At 39.2% G+C, this 27549-nt stretch overlaps 2 protein-coding genes across 12 annotated transcripts in view; both read right to left on the bottom strand.

Annotated features, from left to right (window-relative positions):
• mpp5b (membrane protein, palmitoylated 5b (MAGUK p55 subfamily member 5)) overlaps positions 1–1802 on the bottom strand; it is a 39793-nt gene extending 37991 nt beyond the window's left edge. The window contains exon 1 of the mRNA XM_034162136.1: positions 1665–1802. The gene's annotated coding sequence lies outside the window, so the exon portion shown is untranslated. The remainder of the gene's footprint in view (positions 1–1664) is intronic.
• Positions 1803–8239: 6437 nt separating this feature from the next.
• The window catches only part of gphnb (gephyrin b), a 305397-nt gene continuing 286087 nt past the window's right edge, over positions 8240–27549 (bottom strand). For 7 of the 11 annotated variants that reach the window (XM_034162748.1, XM_034162754.1, XM_034162758.1 and 4 more), the window contains 8 exons: positions 25232–25385; positions 18171–18292; positions 17927–18014; positions 16239–16312; positions 15898–15965; positions 15682–15815; positions 11272–11368; positions 8240–8818 (listed from right to left, as the gene is read on the bottom strand). In XM_034162748.1, coding sequence (XP_034018639.1) covers positions 8685–8818; positions 11272–11368; positions 15682–15815; positions 15898–15965; positions 16239–16312; positions 17927–18014; positions 18171–18292; positions 25232–25385 — 871 coding nt within the window. In that variant the 3' untranslated portion in view covers positions 8240–8684. The remainder of the gene's footprint in view (positions 8819–11271; positions 11369–15681; positions 15816–15897; positions 15966–16238; positions 16313–17926; positions 18015–18170; positions 18293–25231; positions 25386–27549) is intronic. The other 4 variants (XM_034162749.1, XM_034162755.1, XM_034162750.1 and 1 more) reach the window with 2 other exon arrangements.

Here is a 27549-nt window from a genome sequence, read left to right as displayed (position 1 = left end):
TTCAATAAAAAACTATTTAAAAAAAACTTTAAGTAAACTATTATTATTAGAAATTATAAAATGCCAAAAATGTTCTGGGTTAATCCAGAAGTTGTTTCATCTATAAAAAGTCAGGAAATTATGAAAAATATCGATCAGTGTTTGTCTGTTATGTGTTGTATGCAAACGCGAAAAATTCTGAAACTGGACTTAGACCAACGGAATTCTGCTGTGGTACAAAACTTATGAAAATGTGTAAAAATGCTGTCCAGATTTGAATGGACTGTTCAAATTTCCACACTTTTTATGCATTTCAGAAAAATTTAATGGACTGCATTTATTTGTATTTTTCCATTTGAATCAGAAGCTCAAAGCTCTTTACAATAATGGCTCACATTCACCAAAATCAGGGTGCTACCATGCAAGGTGCTCAACTGCACACCGGGAACAAATGCGGGATTAAGGACCTTGCCCAAGCGCAGTTAGTGATTTGCCACTCTGGTGGGGGTTTGGACCAAGGACCTTCTTGTCTCAAGCCCAACACTTAACCACTAGACCATCACTCAACCCTTATAATGGTCCAAAACTGGTTGTCAGTTCCGAACCTTCCCCTGCTGTGAGGAACATTTCAATTCCAACCCAGTGCAGCACACTTTCAGATGTTCCAATACTGGAAGCACAAACACACAGAAAACCAAACCTTTCCAGTTTTTGTGAACCCCCCAAAAACAACAAAAAAACAAACAAAAAACAATGCCACCACAGATGCTGGTGAAACCTAGGGCTGCAACTTACAAATATATTCATCATCCATTAATCAATTACTTTCTTAATTAGTTGATTCCATTTTAGGTCCACAAAATGAAAAAAAAAGAAAGAAAAAAAAGTTGATCAATGTTACCAAACATGGTGCCAAACATTGATGCCAATGTCTCGTTTTGTCTACAACCGAAACATATTCAGTTTACTGACAGATTAAAGCCGATAATAAAATAAACAAAGAATATATTTACATTTAAAAAGCTGAGATCAAAGGATATGGATAAAAAAAATACTCAAAATGATGAATCAATTATCAAAATAGCTGTCAATTAATTTAACAGTTGACTGTTCATCTCAGTGTAAACATCAATTTAGGGAACGCAACAAGTCCATGTAATTAATTTCTAACTTTCTTTTTTCATTTCTAGCAGTCTTAGCAGGAAATGTAAAGGAATTTACAAAAACAAGCACCACATCCAATGAGCCAAAAACAAATAATAGCAAAAATTGTACTTCAGATTTATTCACAAATTCCACACAGGATGCAGCTGAACCTCATTATGGGCATCATTAGGCCCGCGGGCCGGCACTTTGTGACCTCTGGAGTAACAACTGGGAAATATAACAAGGAAACATCTGCAATGTTACCATGACAACCTGGACGTGACCATCTTAGCACGCGACACCGGATTTGGATCTAAATCCGGATCGAATTGTATTTATGGACCACTTGATAATCAGTTTTATAAGCAGCATATATATATATATATATATATATGTTGGCGTAATAAATGGAAAATGACCCAAAAGACAAGTTGGACACAGTGATATAAAGTCGTGGATGTAGATCCGGATCCCAGCAGAGTGTCAGCGCGTGCTGATAAAGTCAGCTAGCGGCGTCTGGAGCTACTCGGTCAACTCACCTGACAAATATGACTTCTGGGCGAAAACCTCAAGCAGTTTTTCTTTTATAATCCGACGTTTTTCAAGCGTGTGTTTTTAGTTCTCATTCATGGAGCAGACGGTGCTCCTCGCTGTAGACGGAACAACTCGGACCCAAAGTGACTTCTGTCCGGTATCAGGACGCCTCGAATCCGCCGAAGGCTGAGCAGTGAAACACCGCCCCCTGCTGTTCGTCTCCTTTACAACACTATAACTCAACAGTGCCACCTCTCGACCAGGCGTGTATTTGCAGCCTTAATTTGCCAATAAAGGGCTTTAGAAAACAAAATATATATTTTGACCTCTGCAAAAATATTTTAAAATGAACCGATATTTGGCAAAAATATTAAACTTGATTTGTTACCTTATTTATTTATTACTTTTTAAAGTTTTATTAGCAGAACAGAGTAACTAAATGGAAATAAACGTGTATTTACTCATTTATTGTGTGTGAGAGTGCTATAATTAATACCTGCTCTTCCTAAAGCATCCTGACTGGACCTCATTTAAACACAAAAACCAGAATGTGCTCCGCGGTATACTTACACTGATCCATACAAAACCAAAAAGTACCTTCAAGTATGAATCAAAGAGGAAACACTTAAAAAACTAAAGCATGAGCTCATGAAACACAGAAAAAGTTGAAAGGGGCCCTCAGAGTGTCTGTCACACTGACTGACAAGCACACCTGCTCCTAATTCATCATCAAAAGTATATATATTCACTTAACTGCCCAGCAGGTGGCAGACATGTCTATAGGATATTAGATAGAGAATAAAGTTATGTCCTCATTATATGTCCTTTTAATCTGGTATAGACTGTTCCAGGTTAGAAAAGTACCGTACAGTAAATGTCACAGTATTTTATCATATACTTACAGGAACACACCATAATTCAGTGGGTATAACTGTTGTTCTCCATCAAAAATGTCAACACATCAATTCCAAAGTATCCTGGAGCACATCAAGGAGTTCCAAGTGTTGCAGCTACAGTTTGAACATAGATATTTAATCATATTACACCAGTGCTATCATTGTTCCATTGATTTCCTGGGCATGAAATCAGACTTCTATGTTTTGTTAACATATAAAATACTGAACTGTCAAATGCCCTCTTACCCAGCAGATCAAATAAAACCTTATGTGCCTTCTCTTGCCCCATGTTCTCAACATGCTTTCCAGTGCTGCAAAAGAAGTCAGCAGGCTACAGGCTCTTTTCCTGTTTTTTAAATAAGATGCTAAAATAAGACAGTTCTATTCTGTTCAATCCTTTATATCCAGACTTTGAACATATATTCTTTTCAACTTACTGTCAGCTATTGTGCATCATGGCTGTTCTTATGGCTAACATTAGCCATAGTGAGTTCAGTCTAAATATACTCAAACTTTAGGTAAACCCTCTGAGGCAAATCGTACACTCAGTTGTTATTTTTCACACTTGATTGTAAATAAGTGACCATGAGCGCTGCCTGACTCTTGGAGCCATAGATCTGATCAGATACTAATCAACTTCAGATGAAACACTATGGTTACAGCATTCTGGCCTGAGCTCATCTTTGCCTCATCTCTCAATTGGATGTGGTTCCATAAGCACAGATTGTTTTTTTGGGGGGGGGGGGTTTCCAGATGCCTCTTGGTAAACTAACTAAACTCTTTATTTATTCTCTTCTCTTTTTGATTTTGACATTGATGCTCCAACTTCCTGGAGGATGTTCTTGATCTGGCAGTTTATTGTGAAGATGTTTTCCACCAGTTTAGAAAATCTCATTGTCCACTACAGTTTGTATCTACAGCTTTTTGAAGGTTGAAAATGTACTAAACACCAAATTAAGTCACGCATAGTCCAAATGTTATTGCTAGTTTCCAAAATATGTATTCTTCATGCCCAGAACACATTATTAAAGTCAAACTCATGCTCATCTGTGCATCTGTAAGTGTGCTGGTCTTAAAACGAGGTGTGGTTAGGTGGTGTTGGTGCATCATTATTGTAAGGCAGTAGAAAGCGACCGCATGATTGACTACCAAAAACCAGGTCTAAAACCAAGTTAAATTTTTTGTTATTATACAGTGCAATATTCAGACAGGCTTCACAAGGGTACGTGCCTTAGTGCTCATCTTCCTCATCATGTCAGTCATCAAACTAAAATTAAACAGAACTGAACAAAAAATTAAAAGCAAAGTAAAAGGTCAAAACTAATGGGAAAAACACAAAAATGGAAAATAACCTTGGTACCATTTATCTTCCTCTGGTTCTCAAGCAGGGAGCACCAAGACTTAACTCGACACTCAAGGGTCTAGAACCTGCAAGAGGCGTGAGGGGCTGTCTGTGCCTGATTGGTTATGGAGGTGATGGGGCGGTAGTAGGAAGTAGTGTAGCAGGAACGACACACTCGACTGCATCACCTCAGGTTTCCTTGGTGTACATGGACTGCTTGTGTGCTTGAACTCCGATGAGTAGATTCATTTCCTCACCAGGCAGAAAACCTCTTGTGTGACATGGATCTGCCATCTAAACAGCAATATGTCAGAGTCATGGTGCAGGCGGCTGTGAAAGGCAGGTGACACTGTGCTCAGCAGAGCTGAAGACGCCCCAAATGCATTTGCACAATGCACTTTAGACTGTGTGCAGTTGAGTGCTTTGCTTGGAAACATGCTGACGTAGGTGTGCGAGCACGTGGGTGAATGTGAGTTATCTTTGTAAAGCGCAATTGGATAAAAGTGCTATATAAATGCAAGTACAGGCATAATACGATCAGCGAGTTACTCTACGGTACAAGAGACAGCTGCAAAGTGACCAGCTGCCTTTGTTTTTCAGAGTGGGCATTTTACACTGACATGAGACAAAAGGCTGCTATGGTGAGTGGCGCAACATGGCACCTCCTAATCCATATGAAAGCAGCATGGCAACATTGTAATGTAGTGGTTGGTTGCTCAACTGGGGGAGGATCCAAGATGGTGGAATAATCTCCCAGACAGCTGTATTTTTATATAAATGTTTTTTTTCTTTATATTTTGCATGCTAGCAAGAAACATTTTTTTAAAGTAAAACCCATGTTTTTGTAACCAGGTAATACTTCTGAAATGATTTACAAGATACGCTACCTGGAACAACATGTTAGCAAGCTAACTATTGATACGGGAGCGTCACCATGACACACATTTTGCTGAAACAAATCAACCTAACTTTGGTTCCATCAACCAGTCAAGCATGGAGAAAAACTCTGTCGTGTTTCTTCAACCTTTATAATCATTATGCCTCGACAACCAAGTAACCACAAGATAGGCACATCCAGGAACCCCATCAGTCAACAAAAACCAACTGCTTGTTGCCCTCATTTGTAGCTAATCTGAACTGAGGGTAGGTGGGTCCTCAACATTTGCCTCAGTAACTCCATAAAAACTACTGCATATTCAGAATCTGCAAATTTGGATTCTGATCGATGCAGGTGAGGACTAGTGAACCTTTTATTTTGGGATGTTTGCATTTAACTGCCAATGAAAGAATGAGGAGATAATATTATTTGAGGAGCCAATTGTCCAGTAACTTTTGATCCTTCAAGACAGGTGCAATCACACAGGAAATGACATAAATACCCTCAAATTAAAGTTGAACATCTGCACTTTGACCTCACATTCATTATTAGTTTTTACTCCTGCAGTGTTAAATGGCAAAAAATAAACAAATAAATAAAATGTCCAAATATTTTTGGACCTAACAGTAATTCCCTGACGGATGGCAATATTGAGATGTTCCATGATCATCCTCAGGCTGATCTCTTTACAGTCAACACGTTACATTCATTGTGCTCGATTTAAGCGTGGTCTTTTCAGAGCGTTATTAATCATTGCTGGCTAATGGGATCTGCTGTCGTTTCACATCACCTAGCAGAACAGAAATGCTCTAATCTCCTGCTTCCTCAGAAATATCTCCAGCAAAGCCGAAAGCGCCACCCCCACACCACACACGGTGCACTTTCTATTAGGTTAATCCTTTCTGACACCTCCGCACTTAACCTTGCTTGCTCATTAGGCTCCCGGTTCTTGCTCGCCTTCCTGGGAAGAGACAAAGCACCTTAGCTTTGATTCGATTTATGTCAAGGAAGTCAGGTTTAGGAGTGTGCACAAGTCTGCCCCATGTTGCTATGACCACCGCGCTATGGAAGCACCCTGGACGGTCCATCCCCACCTTTCCTAAAGTACAATTTGGAATAATGTCAGACCTGATGATCGTTCACAATCTAAGTGACACTTCTCATCTGAGCATGTGCTACCTACAGATTCTGCGAAGAGGCCTACTACAGAAGATACCCTGCCGTTGCCTTGGACAACTGGTTAAGCAGCCAAGTCTCACAACCATGCAGTAAGACAAGTAGGTCTAGAACAAGACGAGGACATTTGTTCACCTCACTCCATAATAGTCCATGAGCCAGTCATCAGTTTTGACATTATCAGTACCACTTAAGGGGATGAAACGACACTTAGAATCCAGCCTCAGTGTATCATGGCCTACACAAAAATGTATGACAGCCATCCCAGGGTGGCAGCTGTAGCCAGGTAGGGGTCAATGAAGAATTACACAGAGGTCAGACTTTAAAAAAATACTCCAGTCATATTGAAAACTACATCACATTACTTGTCTGATCATAATGATTCCCAAAAAGCATAGTTTGGACTATGATGGAATGTTCTGGAGTTATGGGGTAAAGTTACAGAAAAATGGTGACAAAGGTCAATTTCAGTTTGTACAGGGGTCAGAAGTTAAAGTTGCTCCAATTTCAGCAAAAAATGATGCAAATTACTGGTTGAAATAAAATGATTAATAAATGGAATAGTTTTGATTGTGTTGAATGTCTGGTTTCCAAAGTAAAGGTCAAACATCCGTTGGATTCTATAACATGACATACAGTATGTTACCCTGTAACATGATAACTAAGCATGACAGATGGTGCAAACTATTCCTCATATGAACCCTGTTAACCCAAACAATTGTTTAGACCCCTGTACAAACTGAAATTGATCTATGTCACCATTTTTGCTGTTTTTACCCCATAACTCCAGAACATTCCATCATAGATAGTCCAAATTATACCTTTTTGGAATCATTATGATCAGACAAGTAATGTGATATAGTTTTCAATATCACTGGAGCATTTTTAAAATTTGACCCCTACCTGGCTTCAGCTACTACAATGGGATGGCTATCAACTATACATTTTTGTGTAAGCTATGATACACTGAGGCTGGATTCTAAGTATTGTTTCATCCCCTTAAGTGGTACTGAAAACTTGCTTGGCTCATGGACTATAAGCTCTACCTAGGCGTCTCTCGATCTCAAAGATCGAGGACCCAGAGACTCGAACGTCACTGCTAAGTTCAACACTTAGACACGACATAGATACACTTCCAGAGCTGCCAACCGTCCCGTATTGGGTGGTATTTACCCCCGTGTCCTGCACAAGTGTATATTAGACGCCCATTAGTCCTGCAAGTTCTGTGGATCCGGGCACGCTGCTGGACCCTGCTACACTACGCGCCATTCAAACGTTGGCAGGTATGCACTTCTGATGGGCGAGTCCAGGACGTCACTGACAGCTTGGACCTTAGCGCATCCATTGATGCCACATTACCCATGATGTCAACGTTCTTAAAACTGCATGTCAAGGAAGTTGTTCTTTAATATTTATAAATCTAAGGGAAAAACTGGTGGATACTCCCCCCCCCCCCCCCCAACAAAATCAAGAACCAACAAAGAGGAAAATCACTTTTTTTTCTTTCAATATATTTTATTTAAAAAAGGAAACCCAACAAGAAGTTTTTTTTCTTTTATCTTTACATAATGATCAAGGATTTTTATTCTCTTAGTCTCTTTCATCAGTTTCATATCATTACAGAAAATGTTATAGTACAGCGTTGTTCGATGTCTCCTCATTGCTTAATAATTTCCTCAGGAGTGCTGGTCACATATCTGTACAATATGAGTCTTGGGTTTTTTTTTTTTTTAAACTCTGTACATTTTTTTGTGTTAAAAAGGCTGTCAGCACTTAAAGAAGCTGTTTCTTTTCCTTCCATTTATTTGAAATTTCTTAAATAGTTGATCAAAGGAAAAAAGAAAAAAAAAGAAAAAAAAGAAATAAGTATTTTCCCAGGTTCAGCTTAGCCCCCCCCCAACCTCGGGGGCGGTGTTTATACCCGAGTTGGCATGAGTCCAGGTAGGCTGGGGTGCCCCCCCCCCCCCCCCCCCAAAAAACAGCACCTCGTCCCCGCCCAGGCTTTTGGCACCGCGCACATAAACAAGACTCACAAGATAAACGACAAGCAAAACTCTTTGTGAAGCCATTATGATGCGTACTAATGAGAGTAAAACTGAAGTGCCGCCTCCACGGGCGCTCACAGGAGAAAAGTGGCCCAGATGTCCCCCCCCACCCCGCAGTATTTTTCCCCTTTTAGCTGAACACCATGGGAAATCTGAAAATGTTCCTCTATATTTTCTTCATTTAAAAAATAAATAAATAAAATACTTTTTTACCCCCACTAAAGGTGAGATTTTTTTTTATTTATTTTTTGTTCTGGCAGGCACCTACCGCTGTCTATTAAAATGCTACTGCTATAGATAAGGTCTAGCATTGAACACACAAAGCAATTGCAATGAAAGGAACAAAGTTGCCTTAATATAATAATGATAAGAATAATAATGGTAATAATAATAAGAATAATCATAATATATTACAGAATAAATCTCTTTTTATAATTTGATTTTTTGTCATTAAAAGTTATATTTTCTTTGTTTGAAATACTAGAATCTTTTTAAATTAATTTTCCCACCCATATGTATATAGGTTGTGATCAAGATGTTGACTATACCTCAACGTTATCCAAATCAATAAAAACTAGCTGTGCCGTTGCATATTACAGAATAGTCAATGATATGTGGACATGCACCGTGGACCACCCATTCCAATGCTTGCTATATGACGCCAACTCTCCATTCCCACTGTGATGACATCATAGCCGGCCGATGACCATGACGTCGACCACCTCGCCCTTGTGCAGCTCCACGTATTGCTCTGTTTTGGGAGGTAGCATCAGGAGCCCGTTGGCGCTGCGCATGCTCATCAGTCTGCTGCTCACCTGGTTCCCTGTAGCGGTAACAACAGCAACGTGAAATATATTAACTGAATGTTTTAAAGGGGTCCTGCTGTTTTGCAGCAGTTACGCAGCTTCATGGTGGAGTGAAACAGAGGAGTGTAGAGCGCTGCGCTCGCAGCGCGCAAACCTCTGCCAACACTAGCATCCAGTTCCATAAATTTTTAACTTGGAAAAAATTTTGAGGTCAAAGTCCTGTTAGAAGTGTCTTTTTATGAGATAAAATATAATACAAAATATAGATCAAATGGGCTTTTCAATGTTAAAAGGAATCAAATAGCCACAAAATCCACAATCCGGATCAGATCCAGATCAAACTTTGTCAGGCGATAGCGATTGCCAGTCTGCACTTCACGTTCAAATATGAGAATGATTGAGGCACTTTTGATTGAGATATAATGCAAAATGTACACCAAATAGGCTTTTCGATAATAAATTCAAATGTCCACAAAATCCACAATATGGATCAGATCCTGATCAACCTTTGTCAGGCAATAGTGAGTGTCAGTCTGCACCTCAATTTCAAATATGACAGTGATTGTGGCACATTTGATTAAGATATAATGTAAAATATACATTAAATGGGGTTTTCAATATTAAATTTAAATGGCCACAAAATCTGTAATCTGGATCAGATCTGAATCAAACTTTGTCAGTCAATAAAAGATACCATCCCACATAACGCTCTCAAATATGAAAGATATTTGATCTGTTTTGACAGAGTTATGAAGTTTTCAATATTTGTTCAATGTTAAAGCTTAGGGATTTTTCCAATTTTCCAAGACTTTTCCTGACTTTGTCCTTTGACCTTAAAATGTGAATCAGTTCTTGGCTATTAGGATATGAATCTTCAGTAAAAAAGTCCTAATGATATATGAAAAACTGTGGGCTCCAGGCCGTTCACAAACAAACAGACAAGCAAACAAACAAATAGGGGTGATAGCATGACTTTGACGGAAGTAAAAAACAAACAAACAAACAAAAAAAAAGTAAAAAAAAAGTAAAAAAAAAAAGACAGGACATTTCAGCTACAGTTTTGCCAAAAGGGGACACTGGAGACTCAAGCCTAGATTTGATGTTTTCTTGTGTCAAAGATCCTTTCTGAATTCATTCCACTATGAATCTCTAAGTGGTCTGTGCCTGGTGGTTCTTCATGCACTGACGCCAGCCTCAGTCCACTCCTTGTCAAGCTCCTCCAAGTTCTTCAGTTGGCTTTGCTTCACAATCTTCTCAAGGCTGCGGTCATCCCTGTTGCTTGTGCATCTTTTCCTATCATACTTTTCCCTTCCAATCAACGTTCCATCAACATACTTTGACACAGCACTCTGAACAGCCAGAGCTTTCAGCTGTGACCTTCTGTGGCTTTCCCTCTTTGTGGAGGGTGTCAATGCATGTCTTCTAGACAACAGTCAAGACAGCAGTGTTCCCCAGGCCAGACTGAGAATTTTGTTGTATTCATACCGCATAAATAATGGGTTCCTCAAACCTGAAATGAAATTGTCGAATATTTTGATATACAGCCTTTATAATATATATTTTTTAGGATCTTTAGGTCCTAATTATCAAATTTGAAATGAGAAATGCTTAATAACATTTTAGTTTACATGTAATGAGCATGCAATATATAAAATTAGAATTCAGTAAAATACCTGACAAAAAATATAGATTTTTTTAAAGGATATTTAGACTTTTTTGAGATGCAGTGCACAAAGGTGAGATATAAACCTTAACCAGACCCTCTGAGCAAACACATTGGCAACACATTCAATGACTTGGACATGTTCATGATGTGATATTTTGCTGAATTAAGGTTGAAAGTCGATTCTGCAAGCACATCTTAACGGTTTCATTTGAGCATTGAGAATGGGAACCTCCCACTAGTCCAAGGATCCACTAGTCGTAGGGTCCACTTGGGCTAGTCCTAGTATTAAGGAGAGAATGTTGATGTTGTTTTTGCATTGATGGTAGGCTATATGTTGCACTAAAATAGGTTAAGTAATGTTACAAAAGTGTGACAATACGTTTGGGGTTGTAATACACACCTACAAATAATATAAAGAGGGTAGGACCCTAGGATTAGTAGACCCCCCCGCTGGAATCATCACCATTAGCTAGCAAACCTAGTGCTAAAGTTAGCAGCTCATTTGAATCCCTTGTTGACTTTTGGCGCCTCAACAGGAACGTGCAAAGAAGCATGCTATGCTAGAGGATGGTTCATTTGATAAAACTTGTATTTGAAAAACAAGCTAAACTAGAGATGCACATAATTAAAGCAGAAACGCTGTTCTGCAGTGTTTCAGTTCAATGACCATACAACGCCTAATTTAGGCTAAATGTTGGGTTTTTTATTTGACGTGCATCCACCATGTTGCGTTACATTGGACAACAGGCTGATGTGGACGTAGACAGAGTGCACAGCCCTCGTCCCTCACACTGACTGTGGTACCTGTGCTCTGTGCCCATGGTAGAGGCTCCTGGTGATGCCATGTCAGAATGCAGCGGTGGTATTCAGGGCGAGGGTCCAACTTCACGTCACAGGATAACTAGACAACAACACAGAATTAACAAACAAACAAAAACAATCGGATTCTCCATGGATACCTGTATCTGGATGCCAATACTGGATGATGTCGGTGATGTCACTGGTGTCCTGCTTTGCACCAGTATAATGCATCTTATTGGAAACTGGTGCACAGCTTTGTCTCTGTGGTGCTGAGTGGATTGTTAATTTTCACTTCTATCCAATTGGAACCCTCAACGTGACGGGGTCAAAACAAACAACCACAAACACCAACACTTTTCCTGATTTAGTATACTGACGGTTTGTCTGAATTGTTACTTTTACACATCGCCAAAGTCCATGAGACAGAATAAATCGTTGCTAAATTGGCTGAAAGATTATGTTCTAAGACTTTCAGGTACTCACTTTATTTCTGACACAAAAATAATATGAGTATAATCGTAGCAAAAAAAAAAAAAAGCATGCACACATTTGTAATATTTTGTAACTTTTTACTGTTCCATGTGACAAAAACCATCACTGTGGCCATTTATTTTACACACACTTTTCAAAAACATGCCTAAGTGGTCCTTCAGGTGAGCTGTCCATGGTGCTGATCACTACTTCGTGTGGAGCATTTAAATGGCTGTCAGCTGCATATGTAATATGTAAAATAAAATGGCAAATGTTGCAAATATGACAAATGTGCGATAGATATAATTGTTACAGAATTTATCATTAAATGGAGTTTTATGTGCAGTTTGCAGATGGAGTATCACCCCCCCGGTTGTATTTTATTTATTCATTCATTTCAAACATATTCCATCTTCAGGAAAGTTGACTACAATTGACTAAAAATAAGTCTTCATAAATTTTACATTAGTGGAAATGGCCTTTCATCATTTCAGGATTGTGTGCTACAAAAAGGAAATAAGGCGCACGCAGCAGCCCTTATGTAACTTGGACGTTTTAACATGGGGTTCTATGTCATTTCTAGGTGGGTTCTGGAATTGCCCAGATGAGGTCAAAATTGCCAGAGGTCAAGGTCACAACTGACGTTTTTCACTCTGATTTACACCAAACGAAATATTCATTGTTGAACATTTTATGAATGTTTTAGTTGCTTCAAAACATTGCTGACAAGTTTTTACAGAATCTAAAATTCACAAACAAATATAATGCACATTTGAGCATAAAAACAATTGTATTTTATCTAAAAAGTATATTTTGTACAGCTATTGCTTGGAATAATATCATGTAGTGAATTTAAACCAGCTAATATGTTGCGAAATATAGATACAGCCGCCATATAAATAGTATGATTGAGGGAAAATTATATTTTGTAAATTTATACCATCTTTTTCACGAAAATGTTTAAAAATATACATACAATAATAAGTGTAAATAGCAGTGTACAGGTAATTTGAATGTATATGTCCAGTTAATAGAACATTGTATTGACACAGATCTTTTGGTAGTTACCCCCCCGTTTTACTTTATTTAGTTTTTGGCGGAGATAGGGTTTGCAATCAAGATTTCCTGAAGTAATTGACTTGTAAACTATTTAAACTGAAAGAAAATATATATCATGACTGATATTTATGTTTCTGTCCGTCTGTCCCAAGAATAAATGCAGTACAACCCCTGGCAAAAATTATGGAATCACCGGCCTCAGAGGATGTTCATTCAGTTTAATTTTGTAGAAAAAAAGCAGATCACAGACATGACACAAAACTAAAGTCATTTCAAATGGCAACTTTCTGGCTTTAAGAAACACTATAAAAAAAATCAAGAAAAAAAGATTGTGGCAGTCAGTAACGGTTACTTTTTTAGACCAAGCAGAGGAAAAAAATATGGAATCACTCAATTCTGAGGAAACAATTATGGAATCACCCTGTAAATTTTCATCCCCCAAACTAACACCTGCATCAAATCAGATCTGCTCATTGACATTGACCCTATGTGTCTTTTTGCAAGGAATGTTTTTGCAGTTTTTGCTCTATGGCAAGATGCATTATCATCTTGAAAAATGATTTCATCATCCCCAAACATCCTTTCAATTGTCCAAAATATCAACATAAACTTGTGCATTTATTGATGATGTAATGACAGCCATCTCCCCAGTGCCTTTACCTGACATGCAGCCCCATATCATCAATGACTGACATGTTCTCTTCAGGCAGTCATCTTTATAAATCTCATTGGAAAGGCACCAAACAAAAGTTCCAGCATCATCACCTTGCCCAATGCAGATTCGAGATTCATCACTGAATATGACTTTCATCCAGTCATCCACAGTCCACAATTGCTTTTCCTTAGCCCATTGTAACCTTGTTTTTTTCTGTTTAGGTGTTAATGATGCCTTTTGTTTAGCTTTTCTGTATGTAAATCCCATTTCCTTTAGGCGGTTTCTTACAGTTCGGTCACAGACGTTGACTCCAGTTTCCTCCAGTTTCCTCCCATTCATTCCTCATTTGTTTTGTTGTACATTTTTCGATTTTTGAGACATATTGCTTTAAGTTTTCTGTCTTGACGCTTTGATGTCTTCCTTGGTCTACCAGTATGTTTGCCTTAACAACCTTCCCATGTTGTTTGTATTTGGTCCCAGAGTTTAGACACAGCTGACTGTGAACAACCAACATCTTTTGCAACACTGCGTGATGATTTACTCTCTTTTAAGAGTTTGATAATCCTCTCCTTTGTTTCAATTGACATCTCTCGTGTTGGAGCCATGATTCATGTCAGTCCACTTGGTGCAACAGCTCTCCAAGGTGTGTTCACTCCTTTTTAGATGCAGACTAACGAGCAGATCTGATATGATGCAGGTGTTAATTTGGGGGATGAAAATTTACAGGGTGATTCCATAATTTATTCCTCAGAATTGAGTGATTCCATATTTTTTTCCTCTGCTTGGTCTAAAAAAGTAACCGTTACTGACTGCCACAATCTTTTTTTCTTGATTTCTTATAGTGTTTCTTAAAGCCAGAAAGTTGCCATTTGAAATGACTTTAGTTTTGTGTCATGTCTGTGATCTGCTTTTTTTCTACAAAATTAAACAACTGAATGAACATCCTCTGAGGCCGGTGATTCCATAATTTTTGCCAGGGGTTGTAATATATTGAAATATATTTTTTCTAATTACTTTAAAAGAGTGTAGTTTGACATGACCCTGGACAGCATGAATGGAGGCAAATTACCAGTCCTCTCAGTCTATAGTGCTCACTTGATAAGTAAGTAAGAGATTTGCGATCAAGCCCACAAAGCGATGCAACCTTTTTATGTTAAGCCATCCTCAAAAGAGATTTTAGGTGTATTTTGAAAAAACAAACAAACAAATGAACAACAACAAAAAACATGAGTGTTTGTTGTTAATACGTCACGGGTCTACAGCTGGGTTTTTAGTTTAACCACAGCGAGGACGCTCACAGAGATACTCAGAGCAGACTTTGAAAGAAATTAACAGTTTAAAAATGTGTTTGTAAAACTCTGCTCTTTGCTCACTGTGGGCTGAGAGACATCTACACTTAAACACACGCCGCTCCCCACCCCCAATGTCCTCCTGCAGACAGAACATGATTCACTGCCAGGAGAAAAAAACAAAACAAAACAGAGATGTTATTCTAAAACTCAATTTTTGACTGTTTTGAAAGCAATAATTTTTACATCTTGCGTCCGACCTCGATTCTGCGTCAGGACGGGGTCAGCGCGAATGCTGCCTTTTGGCAGCCCAATAGAGGGAACTCCATTGTAGTGGCTGAGAACTTTAATCTCTGCTCATGACATACAAATTGAGGTTTGATGTTTTATATATAAAACATGAACTTTAGTCTCAACAACCGACCAATGTATGTCACATTGCCTTCACTTGGATTCGTGTTGCATTACTCAGCATTTGTATAAAATAGACTTCTCATCTATTTTGGCCCTGACTAGCTGGCGGCATAGTGACGAATTGTCTGTTGTCACTGTAAAACGCTCACTCTAGTTGAAAATTAATGAAAGCTGGTCACTTTGCCTCTGTCTCTTGTAGCTCATGTAACCAAGGGGTGATGGGGGTCCCAGACATGCTTGATAGAATTGGAAACAATGCAGTTGAACCGTCCTCTGCTGGACAAACTGTGCAATGACACAATTTTCAACATTAAAAATATTTTCTGCATTGGCAAAAATAATGCAGATACTGATATGTTTGTGAAAGGCTCATACTGGCCGATATTAATAGTCAACTGATGTATTAGTTGGGCTCTAGTCACAATTATGTCAATTGGAATTTGACTCATGTTCATGTGCTAAAAATCACCTATTTAAACTTTACTGGACCATTTTAGAATGTGACACAAACAGAACGTGGCCTACCCTTGCTTTGATGATGGTGGGCCTTGGGTCCAAAATGCCCTGCATCTTCCTCAAGGCAGGGATGACGAAGAGATTACAGGTGACAACAGCGGATACGGGGTTCCCTAGGACAGAGGGACAGGCGGAGGGGATACCAGGGGATTGGAGAGAGAAGAGATGAGTAACACCTCTTCAAAACGAGCAGCGTAACTCACTCTTTCTCTCAACTTCACACACTACCTGGGAGGGCAAAGATAAGTTTGCGAGCACCATCGATATCCAAGGTGGCAAATGTAGTTGGGAGACTGAAAAACAAAAAGATCTGTCAGATTTGACATCTTGCCAGAAGGCATTAATTATCCTATTTTATCTTAGTTGACCGCTCAACTTTAAAATTTTTTAATGTGAATGGTCTCTGATGGATTTGGAAAAGGCCGGTTTACATTTCTTTGCTACATCAGCGCCTCTGAACACTGGTTAAGATGATTCCAGTGTGCAGCAGTACAAATGTGAAAATTGAGGTTAATCAATTGAAAAAGATGTGCAAGAATAAAGACATCTCAACTTTTCCAACTTACCCTGGTTTCATGAAGACACGACCAAAATGGATCTGAGCATGAAGATCAATATCCAGCACCTGCTTAAGGTAGTCCTAAAAGACACCACAAACTAAAATCAAAAGGGGTCGCTCTGTCTCTGTCATGTGATAAACATTTGTTTATCTGTCTGTCTAGACACAGACACAGACAGACAGACGGACGGATGCAAAGTCTTCATAATACCCGATGGTCATATTTGATGCCTCCCGTAACAAAAGAACTTTAAAACACCCAATTATACAGGGAGGGGTGTGACTTATCCTTCTTCCTGTTTGGTGATGCCACTCTCCAATAAATCCACACAAGGCGATTAACGAGGAAGGAAGGGGTCATGCGTCTGATTACAAAAGCAACGAGCCGCTCATCGACAATCATTGATAGAGCAGCAGATAACTGAAACAATCCTTCAAATGGTGATGCTAGCACCAAATTAAGCACAAATACTCCCTAGACTTTACTCTTTTGGAGAAAAAAAAGATTGGCCACGTGAATTTTCAATAGGCAGCCAGGTAGGGGTCAACTGAAGAATTACACAGGGGTCAAAATTTTAAAATGCTCCAATCATATTGAAAACTACACCACATTATTTGTCTGATCATAAAGATTTCAAAAAGGTATAGTTTGGACTATCTGTGACTGAATGTTCTGGAGTTATGGGGTAAAAGCAGCAAGAATGGTGACAAAGGTCAATTTCAGTTTGTACAGGGGTCAAAAGTTAAAATTACTCCAATTTTTGTAAATAGTGGTGCAAATTACTGGTTGAGCTAATAGGATTCATAAATGGAATAGTTTTGACTGTGTTGAATGTTTGGTCTCCAAAGTAAAGGTCAAACAATGTCAACACCCATTGGGTTCTATGACATGTGACATGATAACTAAGGATGACACATGGTCCAAACTATTTATTTTTGAAACCCTATTAATTCAACCAATAATTTGCATCACGTTTTCCCAAAAGTGGAGCAACTTCAACTTTTGATCCCTGTACAAACTGAAATTGACCTTTGTCACCATTCTTGCTGTTTTTGTCCCATAACTCCAAAACATTCAGTCATAGATAGTCTAAACTATACCATTTTGGACTCTTAATGATCATACAAATAATGTGGTATAGTTTTCAATATGATTGGAGCATTTGACTCCGGTGTAATACTTCAATTGACATTGAATACCTGGCTGCCTATTGAAAATTCAAGTGGCCAGTTGTTTTTTTTTTCAAAAGAGTGACATCTAAGGAGTATTTGTGCTGAATTTGGTGCTTGTATCACCACTGGAAGGATTGTTTCAGTTATTTGCTGCACTATGAGTAAAACGTTGAATGGAAATTTTTTAAAAACTTTTTTTTTAATCCCAGAATTCCCCTTTAAACTTTAGATATATCTCACGGAATATCTTATAAAACAAATATATCATTTCTCAAGTATGACAACTGGATCAACTTTAGCCAAATAATATTGAATTAAAAAAATAAAACTGAATATTTAGTCTGAGACACATTAATCCTTTCAAGGAAACACAGAACCCAATCTTAATTTATCCAGCAGAATCCAGTTAATTGAAGTATATTTTTTGGTACTTCGGTGTCAAATCTATTTCACTTCCACATTCTGCCACTAATTGTCAGTGTAACAACATCATTACTGGATATGTGCTCTTCTGTTTCCTACCTTCTCTCCCATGGACACGCCTCCTGAGGTGATGATGACATCAGCACGGCTGATGCCTTCATTCAGAGCGTTAAGAAGGTCATCGGGGCTGTGGATTGCATTTACGTGTTAACTACCGACTCACAGAGAGGAAAAACAGACAGAAAAGTGTGACGTGTAGTGAGACAGCAGACACCGCAAGGATTAGAGTGACGGCTCTGCAATTATAACTTCAGGAATATATTGTAGTGACGACACGACGTACTTGTCTCCCACAATGCCCAAGTTGATGGTGGGGTAGCCGTGTTCCTGGATGGTCGCCAGCAGGGTGGAGCGATTGCTGTCTCTGATCTTTCCAGGATGTAAATCATCTTCTGGGTTCAGCAGCTGCAGTGATGCAAAAGGGGAAAAGAAAGATGATAAAAAAAATTTGACTCCAGAGCAAGAGGGGTTGATCACACAAGTGATCACAGACACAAATGGAAGATATTTATTGTCGGGACTATCCTGCACAATCCTGTTGTTCTGGTGAATGTCTAGGCTCCAAATTTTGATAATACCCAGTTTGCTGTTAACCTTCTGGGGATGATCCCCGATTTAAATGCACACCTTCTGATTTTTGGTGGTGATCGAAATTGTATTACTGATCCTGTACTTGATATGCCTCTGGTATAAAAACCCTCTCTCCTATGTCCAAATCTTTTTCAGACTTTTTGACCCAAAAAAGATATAATGATTCTTGGAGATTTCATAATCCACAAGCCAGAGAATATTGTTTTTGTCTCACATGTTCATCTCACATATTCTTGTATAGATTTTTTTTAATTATTATTAATGGATGTTTAATTTAAAAAAAATCATAATTCTGAATATCTTCCAGTTGTCTTCTCAGATTATGCTCCTTTGGGTCTTAATATTGCCTTGTCTGGTCACCATACATCTTGACCTTTTGCTCCTCACTGACTCTACCATCTGTGAGTATGTTTCATCTTCTATCGCTAACTTTTTAATTACTAATAAATCTGGTGCCATCTTGAATACTTTATAATGGGAAACTCTCAAGGCTTAATTTAGAGGCCAAATTATTCCTTATTTGTCTCACCTGTCCAGGTCCAGGAGAGATAGACAAAAAGACCTTACAACAGAATTTTTAAAACTTGTCCATCAGTATGCCCGGAAACTTTCCTCAAAGTTTATAAGCAACATCTTAACTTGTAACTTGAGTTTGACTTGATCTCAACGAGGGAAGCAGAGCAGTTGTTACTACAGTCTTGTGGTAACGTTTATGAATATGGTAATAAAGCCACTCGCTTATCAATCAATCAATCACGCTCACGACCCCCTGTGAGCAAACACTTGGCTACAGTGGGAAGGAAAAACTCCCTTTTAACAGGAAGAAACCTCCAGCAGAACCAGGCTCAGGGAGGGGCAGTCTTCTGCTGGGACTGGTTGGGGCTGAGGGAGAGAACCAGGAAAAAGACATGCTGTGGAGGGGAGCAGAGATCGATCACTAATGATTAAATGCAGAGTGGTGCATACAGAGCAAAAAGAGAAAGAAACAGTGCATCATGGGAACCCCCCAGTAGTCTACGTCTATAGCAGCATAACTAAGGGATGGTTCAGGGTCACCTGATCCAGCCCTAACTATAAGCTTTAGCAAAAAGGAAAGTTTTAAGCCTAATCTTAAAAGTAGAGAGGGTGTCTGTCTCCCTGATCTGAATTGGGAGCTGGTTCCACAGGAGAGGAGCCTGAAAGCTGAAGGCTCTGCCTCCCATTCTACTCTTACAAACCCTAGGAACTACAAGTAAGCCTGCAGTCTGAGAGCGAAGCGCTCTATTGGGGTGATATGGTACTATGAGGTCCCTAAGATAAGATGGGACCTGATTATTCAAAACCTTATAAGTAAGAAGAAGAATTTTAAATTCTATTCTAGAATTAACAGGAAGCCAATGAAGAGAGGCCAATATGGGTGAGATATGCTCTCTCCTTCTAGTCCCCGTCAGTACTCTAGCTGCAGCATTTTGAATTAACTGAAGGCTTTTTAGGGAACTTTTAGGACAACCTGATAATAATGAATTACAATAGTCCAGCCTAGAGGAAATAAATGCATGAATTAGTTTTTCAGCATCACTCTGAGACAAGACCTTTCTGATTTTAGAGATATTGCGTAAATGCAAAAAAGCAGTCCTACATATTTGTTTAATATGTGCTTTGAATGACATATCCTGATCAAAAATGACTCCAAGATTTCTCACAGTATTACTAGAGGTCAGGGTAATGCCATCCAGAGTAAGGATCTGGTTAGACACCATGTTTCTAAGATTTGTGGGGCCAAGTACAATAACTTCAGTTTTATCTGAGTTTAAAAGCAGGAAATTAGAGGTCATCCATGTCTTTATGTCTGTAAGACAATCCTGCAGTTTAGCTAATTGGTGTGTGTCCTCTGGCTTCATGGATAGATAAAGCTGGGTATCATCTGCGTAACAATGAAAATTTAAGCAATACCGTCTAATAATACTACCTAAGGGAAGCATGTATAAAGTGAATAAAATTTGTCCTAGCACAGAACCTTGTGGAACTCCATAATTAACTTTAGTCTGTGAAGAAGATTCCCCATTTACATGAACAAATTGTAATCTATTAGACAAATATGATTCAAACCACCGCAGCGCAGTGCCTTTAATACCTATGGCATGCTCTAATCTCTGTAATAAAATTTTATGGTCAACAGTATCAAAAGCAGCACTGAGGTCTAACAGAACAAGCACAGAGATGAGTCCACTGTCCGAGGCCATAAGAAGATCATTTGTAACCTTCACTAATGCTGTTTCTGTACTATGATGAATTCTAAAACCTGACTGAAACTCTTCAAATAGACCATTCCTCTGCAGATGATCAGTTAGCTGTTTTACAACTACCCTTTCAAGAATTTTTGAGAGAAAAGGAAGGTTGGAGATTGGCCTATAATTAGCTAAGATAGCTGGGTCAAGTGATGGCTTTTTAAGTAATGGTTTAATTACTGCCACCTTAAAAGCCTGTGGTACATAGCCAACTAACAAAGATAGATTGATCATATTTAAGATCGAAGCATTAAATAATGGTAGGGCTTCCTTGAGCAGCCTGGTAGGAATGGGGTCTAATAAACATGTTGATGGTTTGGATGAAGTAACTAATGAAAATAACTCAGACAGAACAATCGGACAGAAAGAGTCTAACCAAATACCGGCATCACTGAAAGCAGCCAAAGATAACGATACGTCTTTGGGATGGTTATGAGTAATTTTTTCTCTAATAGTTAAAATTTTGTTAGCAAAGAAAGTCATGAAGTCATTACTAGTTAAAGTTAATGGAATACTCAGCTCAATAGAGCTCTGACTCTTTGTCAGCCTGGCTACAGTGCTGAAAAGAAACCTGGGGTTGTTCTTATTTTCTTCAATTAGTGATGAGTAGAAAGATGTCCTAGCTTTACGGAGGGCTTTTTTATAGAGCAACAGACTCTTTTTCCAGGCTAAGTGAAGATCTTCTAAATTAGTGAGACGCCATTTCCTCTCCAACTTACGGGTTATCTGCTTTAAGCTACGAGTTTGTGAGTTATACCACGGAGTCAGGCACTTCTGATTTAAAGCTCTCTTTTTTAGAGGAGCTACAGCATCCAAAGTTGTCTTCAATGAGGATGTAAAACTATTGACGAGATACTCTATCTCACTTACAGAGTTTAGGTAGCTACTCTGCACTGTGTTGGTATATGGCATTAGAGAACATAAAGAAGGAATCATATCCTTAAACCTAGTTACAGCGCTTTCTGAAAGACTTCTAGTGTAATGAAACTTATTCCCCACTGCTGGGTAGTCCATCAGAGTAAATGTAAATGTTATTAAGAAATGATCAGACAGAAGGGAGTTTTCAGGGAATACTGTTAAGTCTTCAATTTCCATACCATAAGTCAGAACAAGATCTAAGATATGATTAAAGTGGTGGGTGGACTCATTTACTTTTTGAGCAAAGCCAATAGAGTCTAATAATAGATTAAATGCAGTGTTGAGGCTGTCATTCTCAGCATCTGTGTGGATGTTAAAATCGCCCACTATAATTATCTTATCTGAGCTAAGCACTAAGTCAGACAAAAGGTCTGAAAATTCACAGAGAAACTCACAGTAATGACCAGGTGGACGATAGATAATAACAAATAAAACTGGTTTTTGGGACTTCCAATTTGGATGGACAAGACTAAGAGTCAAGCTTTCAAATGAATTAAAGCTCTGTCTGGGTTTTTGATTAATTAATAAGCTGGAATGGAAGATTGCTGCTAATCCTCCGCCCCGGCCCGTGCTACGAGCATTCTGACAGTTAGTGTGACTCGGGGGTGTTGACTCATTTAAACTAACATATTCATCCTGCTGTAACCAGGTTTCTGTAAGGCAGAATAAATCAATATGTTGATCAATTATTATATCATTTACCAACAGGGACTTAGAAGAGAGAGACCTAATGTTTAATAGACCACATTTAACTGTTTTAGTCTGTGGTGCAGTTGAAGGTGCTATATTATTTTTTCTTTTTGAATTTTTATGCTTAAATAGATTTTTGCTGATTATTGGTAGTCTGGGAGCAGGCACCGTCTCTACGGGGATGGGGTAATGAGGTGATGGCAGGGGGAGAGAAGCTGCAGAGAGGTGTGTAAGACTACAACTCTGCTTCCTGGTCCCAACCCTGGATAGTCACGGTTTGGAGGATTTAAGAAAATTGGCCAGATTTCTAGAAATGAGAGCTGCTCCATCCAAAGTGGGATGGATGCCGTCTCTCCTAACAAGACCAGGTTTTCCCCAGAAGCTTTGCCAATTATCTATGAAGCCCACCTCATTTTTTGGACACCACTCAGACAGCCAGCAATTCAAGGAGAACATGCGGCTAAACATGTCACTCCCGGTCCGATTGGGGAGGGGCCCAGAGAAAACTACAGAGTCTGACATTGTTTTTGCAAAGTTACACACCAATTTAATGTTAATTTTAGTGACCTCCGATTGGCGTAACTGGGTGTCATTACTGCCGACGTGAATTACAATCTTACCAAATTTACGCTTACCCTTAGCCAGCAGTTTCAAATTTCCTTCAATGTCGCCTGCTCTGGCCCCCGGAAGACAATTGACTATGGTTGCTGGTGTCGCTAACTTCACATTTCGCAAAACAGAGTCGCCAATAACCAGAGTTTGATCCTCGGCGGGTGTGTCGTCGAGTGGGGAAAAACGGTTAGAGATGTGAACGGGTTGGCGGTGTACACGGGGCTTCTGTTTAGGGCTACGCTTTCTCCTCACAGTCACCCAGTCGGCCTGCTTTCCCGGCTGCTCGGGATCTGCCAGGGGGTAACTAACGGCGGCTAAGCTACCTTGGTCCGCACCGACTACAGGGGCCTGGCTAGCTGTAGAATTTTCCACGGTGCGGAGCCGAGTCTCCAATTCGCCCAGCCTGGCCTCCAAAGCTACGAATAAGCTACACTTATTACAAGTACCGTTACTGCTAAAGGAGGCCGAGGAATAACTAAACATTTCACACCCAGAGCAGAAAAGTGCGGGAGAGACAGGAGAAGCCGCCATGCTAAATCGGCTAAGAGCTAGTAGCTACGCTAAGCTAGCGGATTCCTAAAAACACGCAAAGTGAATAATGTGTAAATAATTTAGAGGTGATTCAGCAGAGGGAGTGCTTTAGTTAAGGCACGTAAAGATTACACTGGGAAACAAATCATAATCTAGATAACTAGATCAATCTAACTGCGCAGATTAAACAGCTAACAGATACAGAAAAACACCGCTGTGCTCCGGAACAGGAAGTGATACAATACCGCAGTGAGAGCCAACCACCAGTAGAGCTTATTGGCCCACCAACTCAGGCGTCACGTTGCCACTCATCAAACTGTACAAATAAAAAATACATCTGGTACTTTTACATCTAACCCAACTGAAATTAATGCTGTTTTTAAATCATTTTATGCCACTATTCCCATAAAATATCCAGCAATTCCTTGATGACCTAGAAATCCCTGCAGTTTATACTTTAAAAGCTCCTCTTAATCTGGAAGAGAGTTTATCATTGATTAAATTGTTGCAGTCAGGCAAATCCCCTGGCCCTGATGGATTCCCTTCTGATTTTTATGAGATATTTCATATGAAATTAGCACTGTTACTTTTGTCAGTTTTTGAGGAATCACTAGAACAGGGTTCTCTCACCACAATGCTGAAATAGGCCTCCATTTCATTACTGCTTAAGGAAGAAAACGATCTGACTTCCTGTGCTTCTTATAGACCTATTAACCTCCTTAATGTAGATGTGAAAATTTTGGCCAAGCTATTAGCGGTCCATATAGATGGAATCCTCCTCCTATCTCTCTTCTGTCTTGTGATGTTATAGGCTTCACTGAGATTTATCACGTAGTGGTCCACTTTTGACTTTGCAAGAAAAATGATTTTGTAGTAATTTCAGCACCGCCATGAATTAGACAGTTTCTCTTCTGTTGTCTGATACGATGATGCGGTATGCTGACCTGCAGACTGTTGTGCACATGTGATTCAGATCTGGAGTGTTAAATCTAGATTGTTGACCTCTTAAAATATTTCTAATACAATAACCAAATTCATTTATTACGTATGCCAAAGACGTGATAAAATTATCTGCGTTTATTTACTTATTTGTCTGTCTGTCAGCAACCTACTGCCTGGATTTTGATTAAATTTTTACCACAGACAGATATTAGGCCAAGTAAGTCTCCATTATATTTTGGAGGTGATCTTGATCCGGACTATCGATCAAGTTTCACATTATATAGGCTTTGAAGGATTACGTCAAAACTACTTCATGGATTCTCACCAAATTTGCACCACAGATACATATTAGGCCATGAAAGACTCCCCTGAAATTTAGAGGTAATCTGGAACTGGATTCTGAGTCAGGATTTCTCTTTGGAGGCTTTTAAGGATTATGTAAAAACTACTTTACGGATTCTCACCAAATTTACACCACAGATAGATATTAGGGCATGGAAGACTACACTGAATTTTGGAGGTGATCTGGAGCTGGACTGGCATATGTCAGAAATCTGTGACTGCTCTTGTTTGATTGTAAAATCCAACACACAGTTGAAAAAAAAAATCTATATAGACTTAATAGTGTGGGTGCTTGCATGTGTATGATTGCGTGCATATGCCTAGTAACATGTGCGTTGGGTCCATTCATATGCTGAGGCTGCTACACCACTGGTGCTAGTGTTTTGTCTTTTGATGGAAAAAAATGACAAATAAATGTTTCAAAAAAGAAAAAGGTGTCACGAGACCTTACCTCATTTCCTGTTGACATGACGGCTACCACAGGGAACTTCTGAACTTCCACTTCAGTAACTCCCACAGTAGCCAGGAGACCGATCTCAGATGGGCCCATGTGAGTGCCCTTGGCCAGTACACACTCTCCACGCTTTATGTCATGGCCAATAGGTCTATGGAAGAAAAAGGAATGTCTGTGTGTAGTAAGAAACGGATGATGAGATGGGACACCAGTCCATCGCAGGTTACTTCCCCAGCCAAAGCTGGTACCCATTTACAGCTGGGTGGACTGGGACAATGCAGATGAAGTGTCTTCTCTCAGCCTCCTGAACTCCTTATTTCCGCTGAATCTTCCTTGAATCAAACACTTTGTCTGCATTGCCCTAGTCCACCCAAGTGTAAGTAAGTTCTGCCCTTCTCTGGGGAAATAACCTATGATGGACTGACGTCCCATCCAGGGGGAGTTGTAGACTTTCATAAGCATCACACTAGAAAATCTGGAGAAAGGCACCGGGCTTGTGGGCTTAAGGACGTGTACAGGACTTACTTCTTACTGTGTAATTACATTCTGTAAATGTATTTTAATCTGAAATGTAGCTTAGTCCAATTAAGGGTCGCGGGGGGGCTAAGGCCTATCCCAGCAGTCATAGGGCGCGAGGCGGGGTACACCCAAAACAGGACGCCAGTCTGTCGCAGGGCCACAAACAGACAACCAAACACAGACACACCCACACACACACCTACGGACAATTTCTTAAAGATTCCAATCCACCTAACCCGCATGTCTCTGGATGTGGGAGGAAACCGGAGCACCCGGAGGAAACCCACGCAAACACGGGGAGAACATGCAAACTCCACACAGAAAGGCCACGGGAATTGAACCCATGACCCTCTTGCTGTGAACAGTGCTAACCACTAAGCCACCGTGCCGCCCAAATGTAGCAATTGTTTTAAAATATTTATCCTTGAAGATATATTCACATGTACTGTGTCTTGCATGTGCTAAGAAAAAAAAGTCACTGGATGATGTCCAAACTCTGAACCAAAAACATCCCAGTGAGCACAAGATGTAATTTCAACGTAAATTTTTGGTTGAAAACTGGGTGATATCCTTTTGAACGTCTTTTCACCCACTTTTAAAACCAGTGAAAATGTGGCTATATTATCATCATGTCACAAAACACAAATTTCTTTCATCAAATGGGTGATTTCCTCAGTTTAAGCTGTAAACAGAGACGATACCGACTATTGTGGTGAAATTTCTCCAACTTAATTTTTCACTGCTCGGTAAAATCTGGTTTACAAAAAGACATCTTTTCAACGCATTTAATGTTTGACATAAACTGCCATGAACACAGAGCTGTGTCGGTGAGACGCCGTCAAAAAGAAGCCTCCAGAACTCTGTAATGTGATCACATTTAAGGATTATTTTCAAATAAGTATTTGCATTTATCGTTATAATGCGCACGCGCGAACACTTAATTTTTCTGGAGTTCATCTGTTTGCTCAGTAGCTGTAGTATCGTAGTTCGGAACACTATAACAAAGAGACCTGTAACGTGAATGAACCAAAGAAATGTGAGACTTTATGATAACAACACACTCTAAGTATCTTTACAACTATTTATAGACGTTGGATTAACGTTCGTTTTTAGACCAGTTTTCAATGGGGTTTTCATTGCCAACTTTTAAATGCTAAATGTGGGCGTGCCTTGCTAGCTAGGCTTCAACTTTATGATTTGCGATAAATTTACTTATTGTACAGGTTGAAAAATACAACTATCCAAAATCACGGTTAAAAACAGTCTAAACCAGAACGCTGATTAAATGTCTACAATCAGATGTAAATGTGTTCTGTCCTTGGCTACGATGGATGTATCCTCATGCCGTAGACTCTCCACCACTTTAAGCTACGATAACCCGGGCTAAACACTGGCGCCAAGGGGCCTCCGGGCCTATACAGGACTTCTATGTTTTTCTTTTTGCCGAAAGTGAAGCAATATGTTTGTCAAGTTTTGAAGTACTGTATTTTCTGGAGTATAAGTCACATTTTTTTTTAAAAAACTAATGTGGGAGGTCCTGCAACCTATACTCTGGGATGATTTGTATACTAAAAAAAAACAAACTAAAAAACAAAACATGTGTTAGTTGTTATAATTATTAGTATTATTATTATAACTACAGAATTTTCACAGAACCAAAGTACTAAACAAAATAAACTCCAATAAGGAAAGAATAAATTGCAATAATAAAAAGTACACTCCAAGAATGGAGAAAAATCCCAAATTAAAGAGCTGATGATTGAGAAAAAAGGTGCAATTTATTCTCCAGAAAATAT

The sequence above is a fragment of the Thalassophryne amazonica genome, chromosome 21 (genome assembly GCF_902500255.1).
Source record: "Thalassophryne amazonica chromosome 21, fThaAma1.1, whole genome shotgun sequence".
NCBI classification, from domain to species: domain Eukaryota; kingdom Metazoa; phylum Chordata; class Actinopteri; order Batrachoidiformes; family Batrachoididae; genus Thalassophryne; species Thalassophryne amazonica.
Note: the sequence above shows the minus strand (reverse complement) of the source record. Positions and strands in the feature narration are given on the sequence as shown.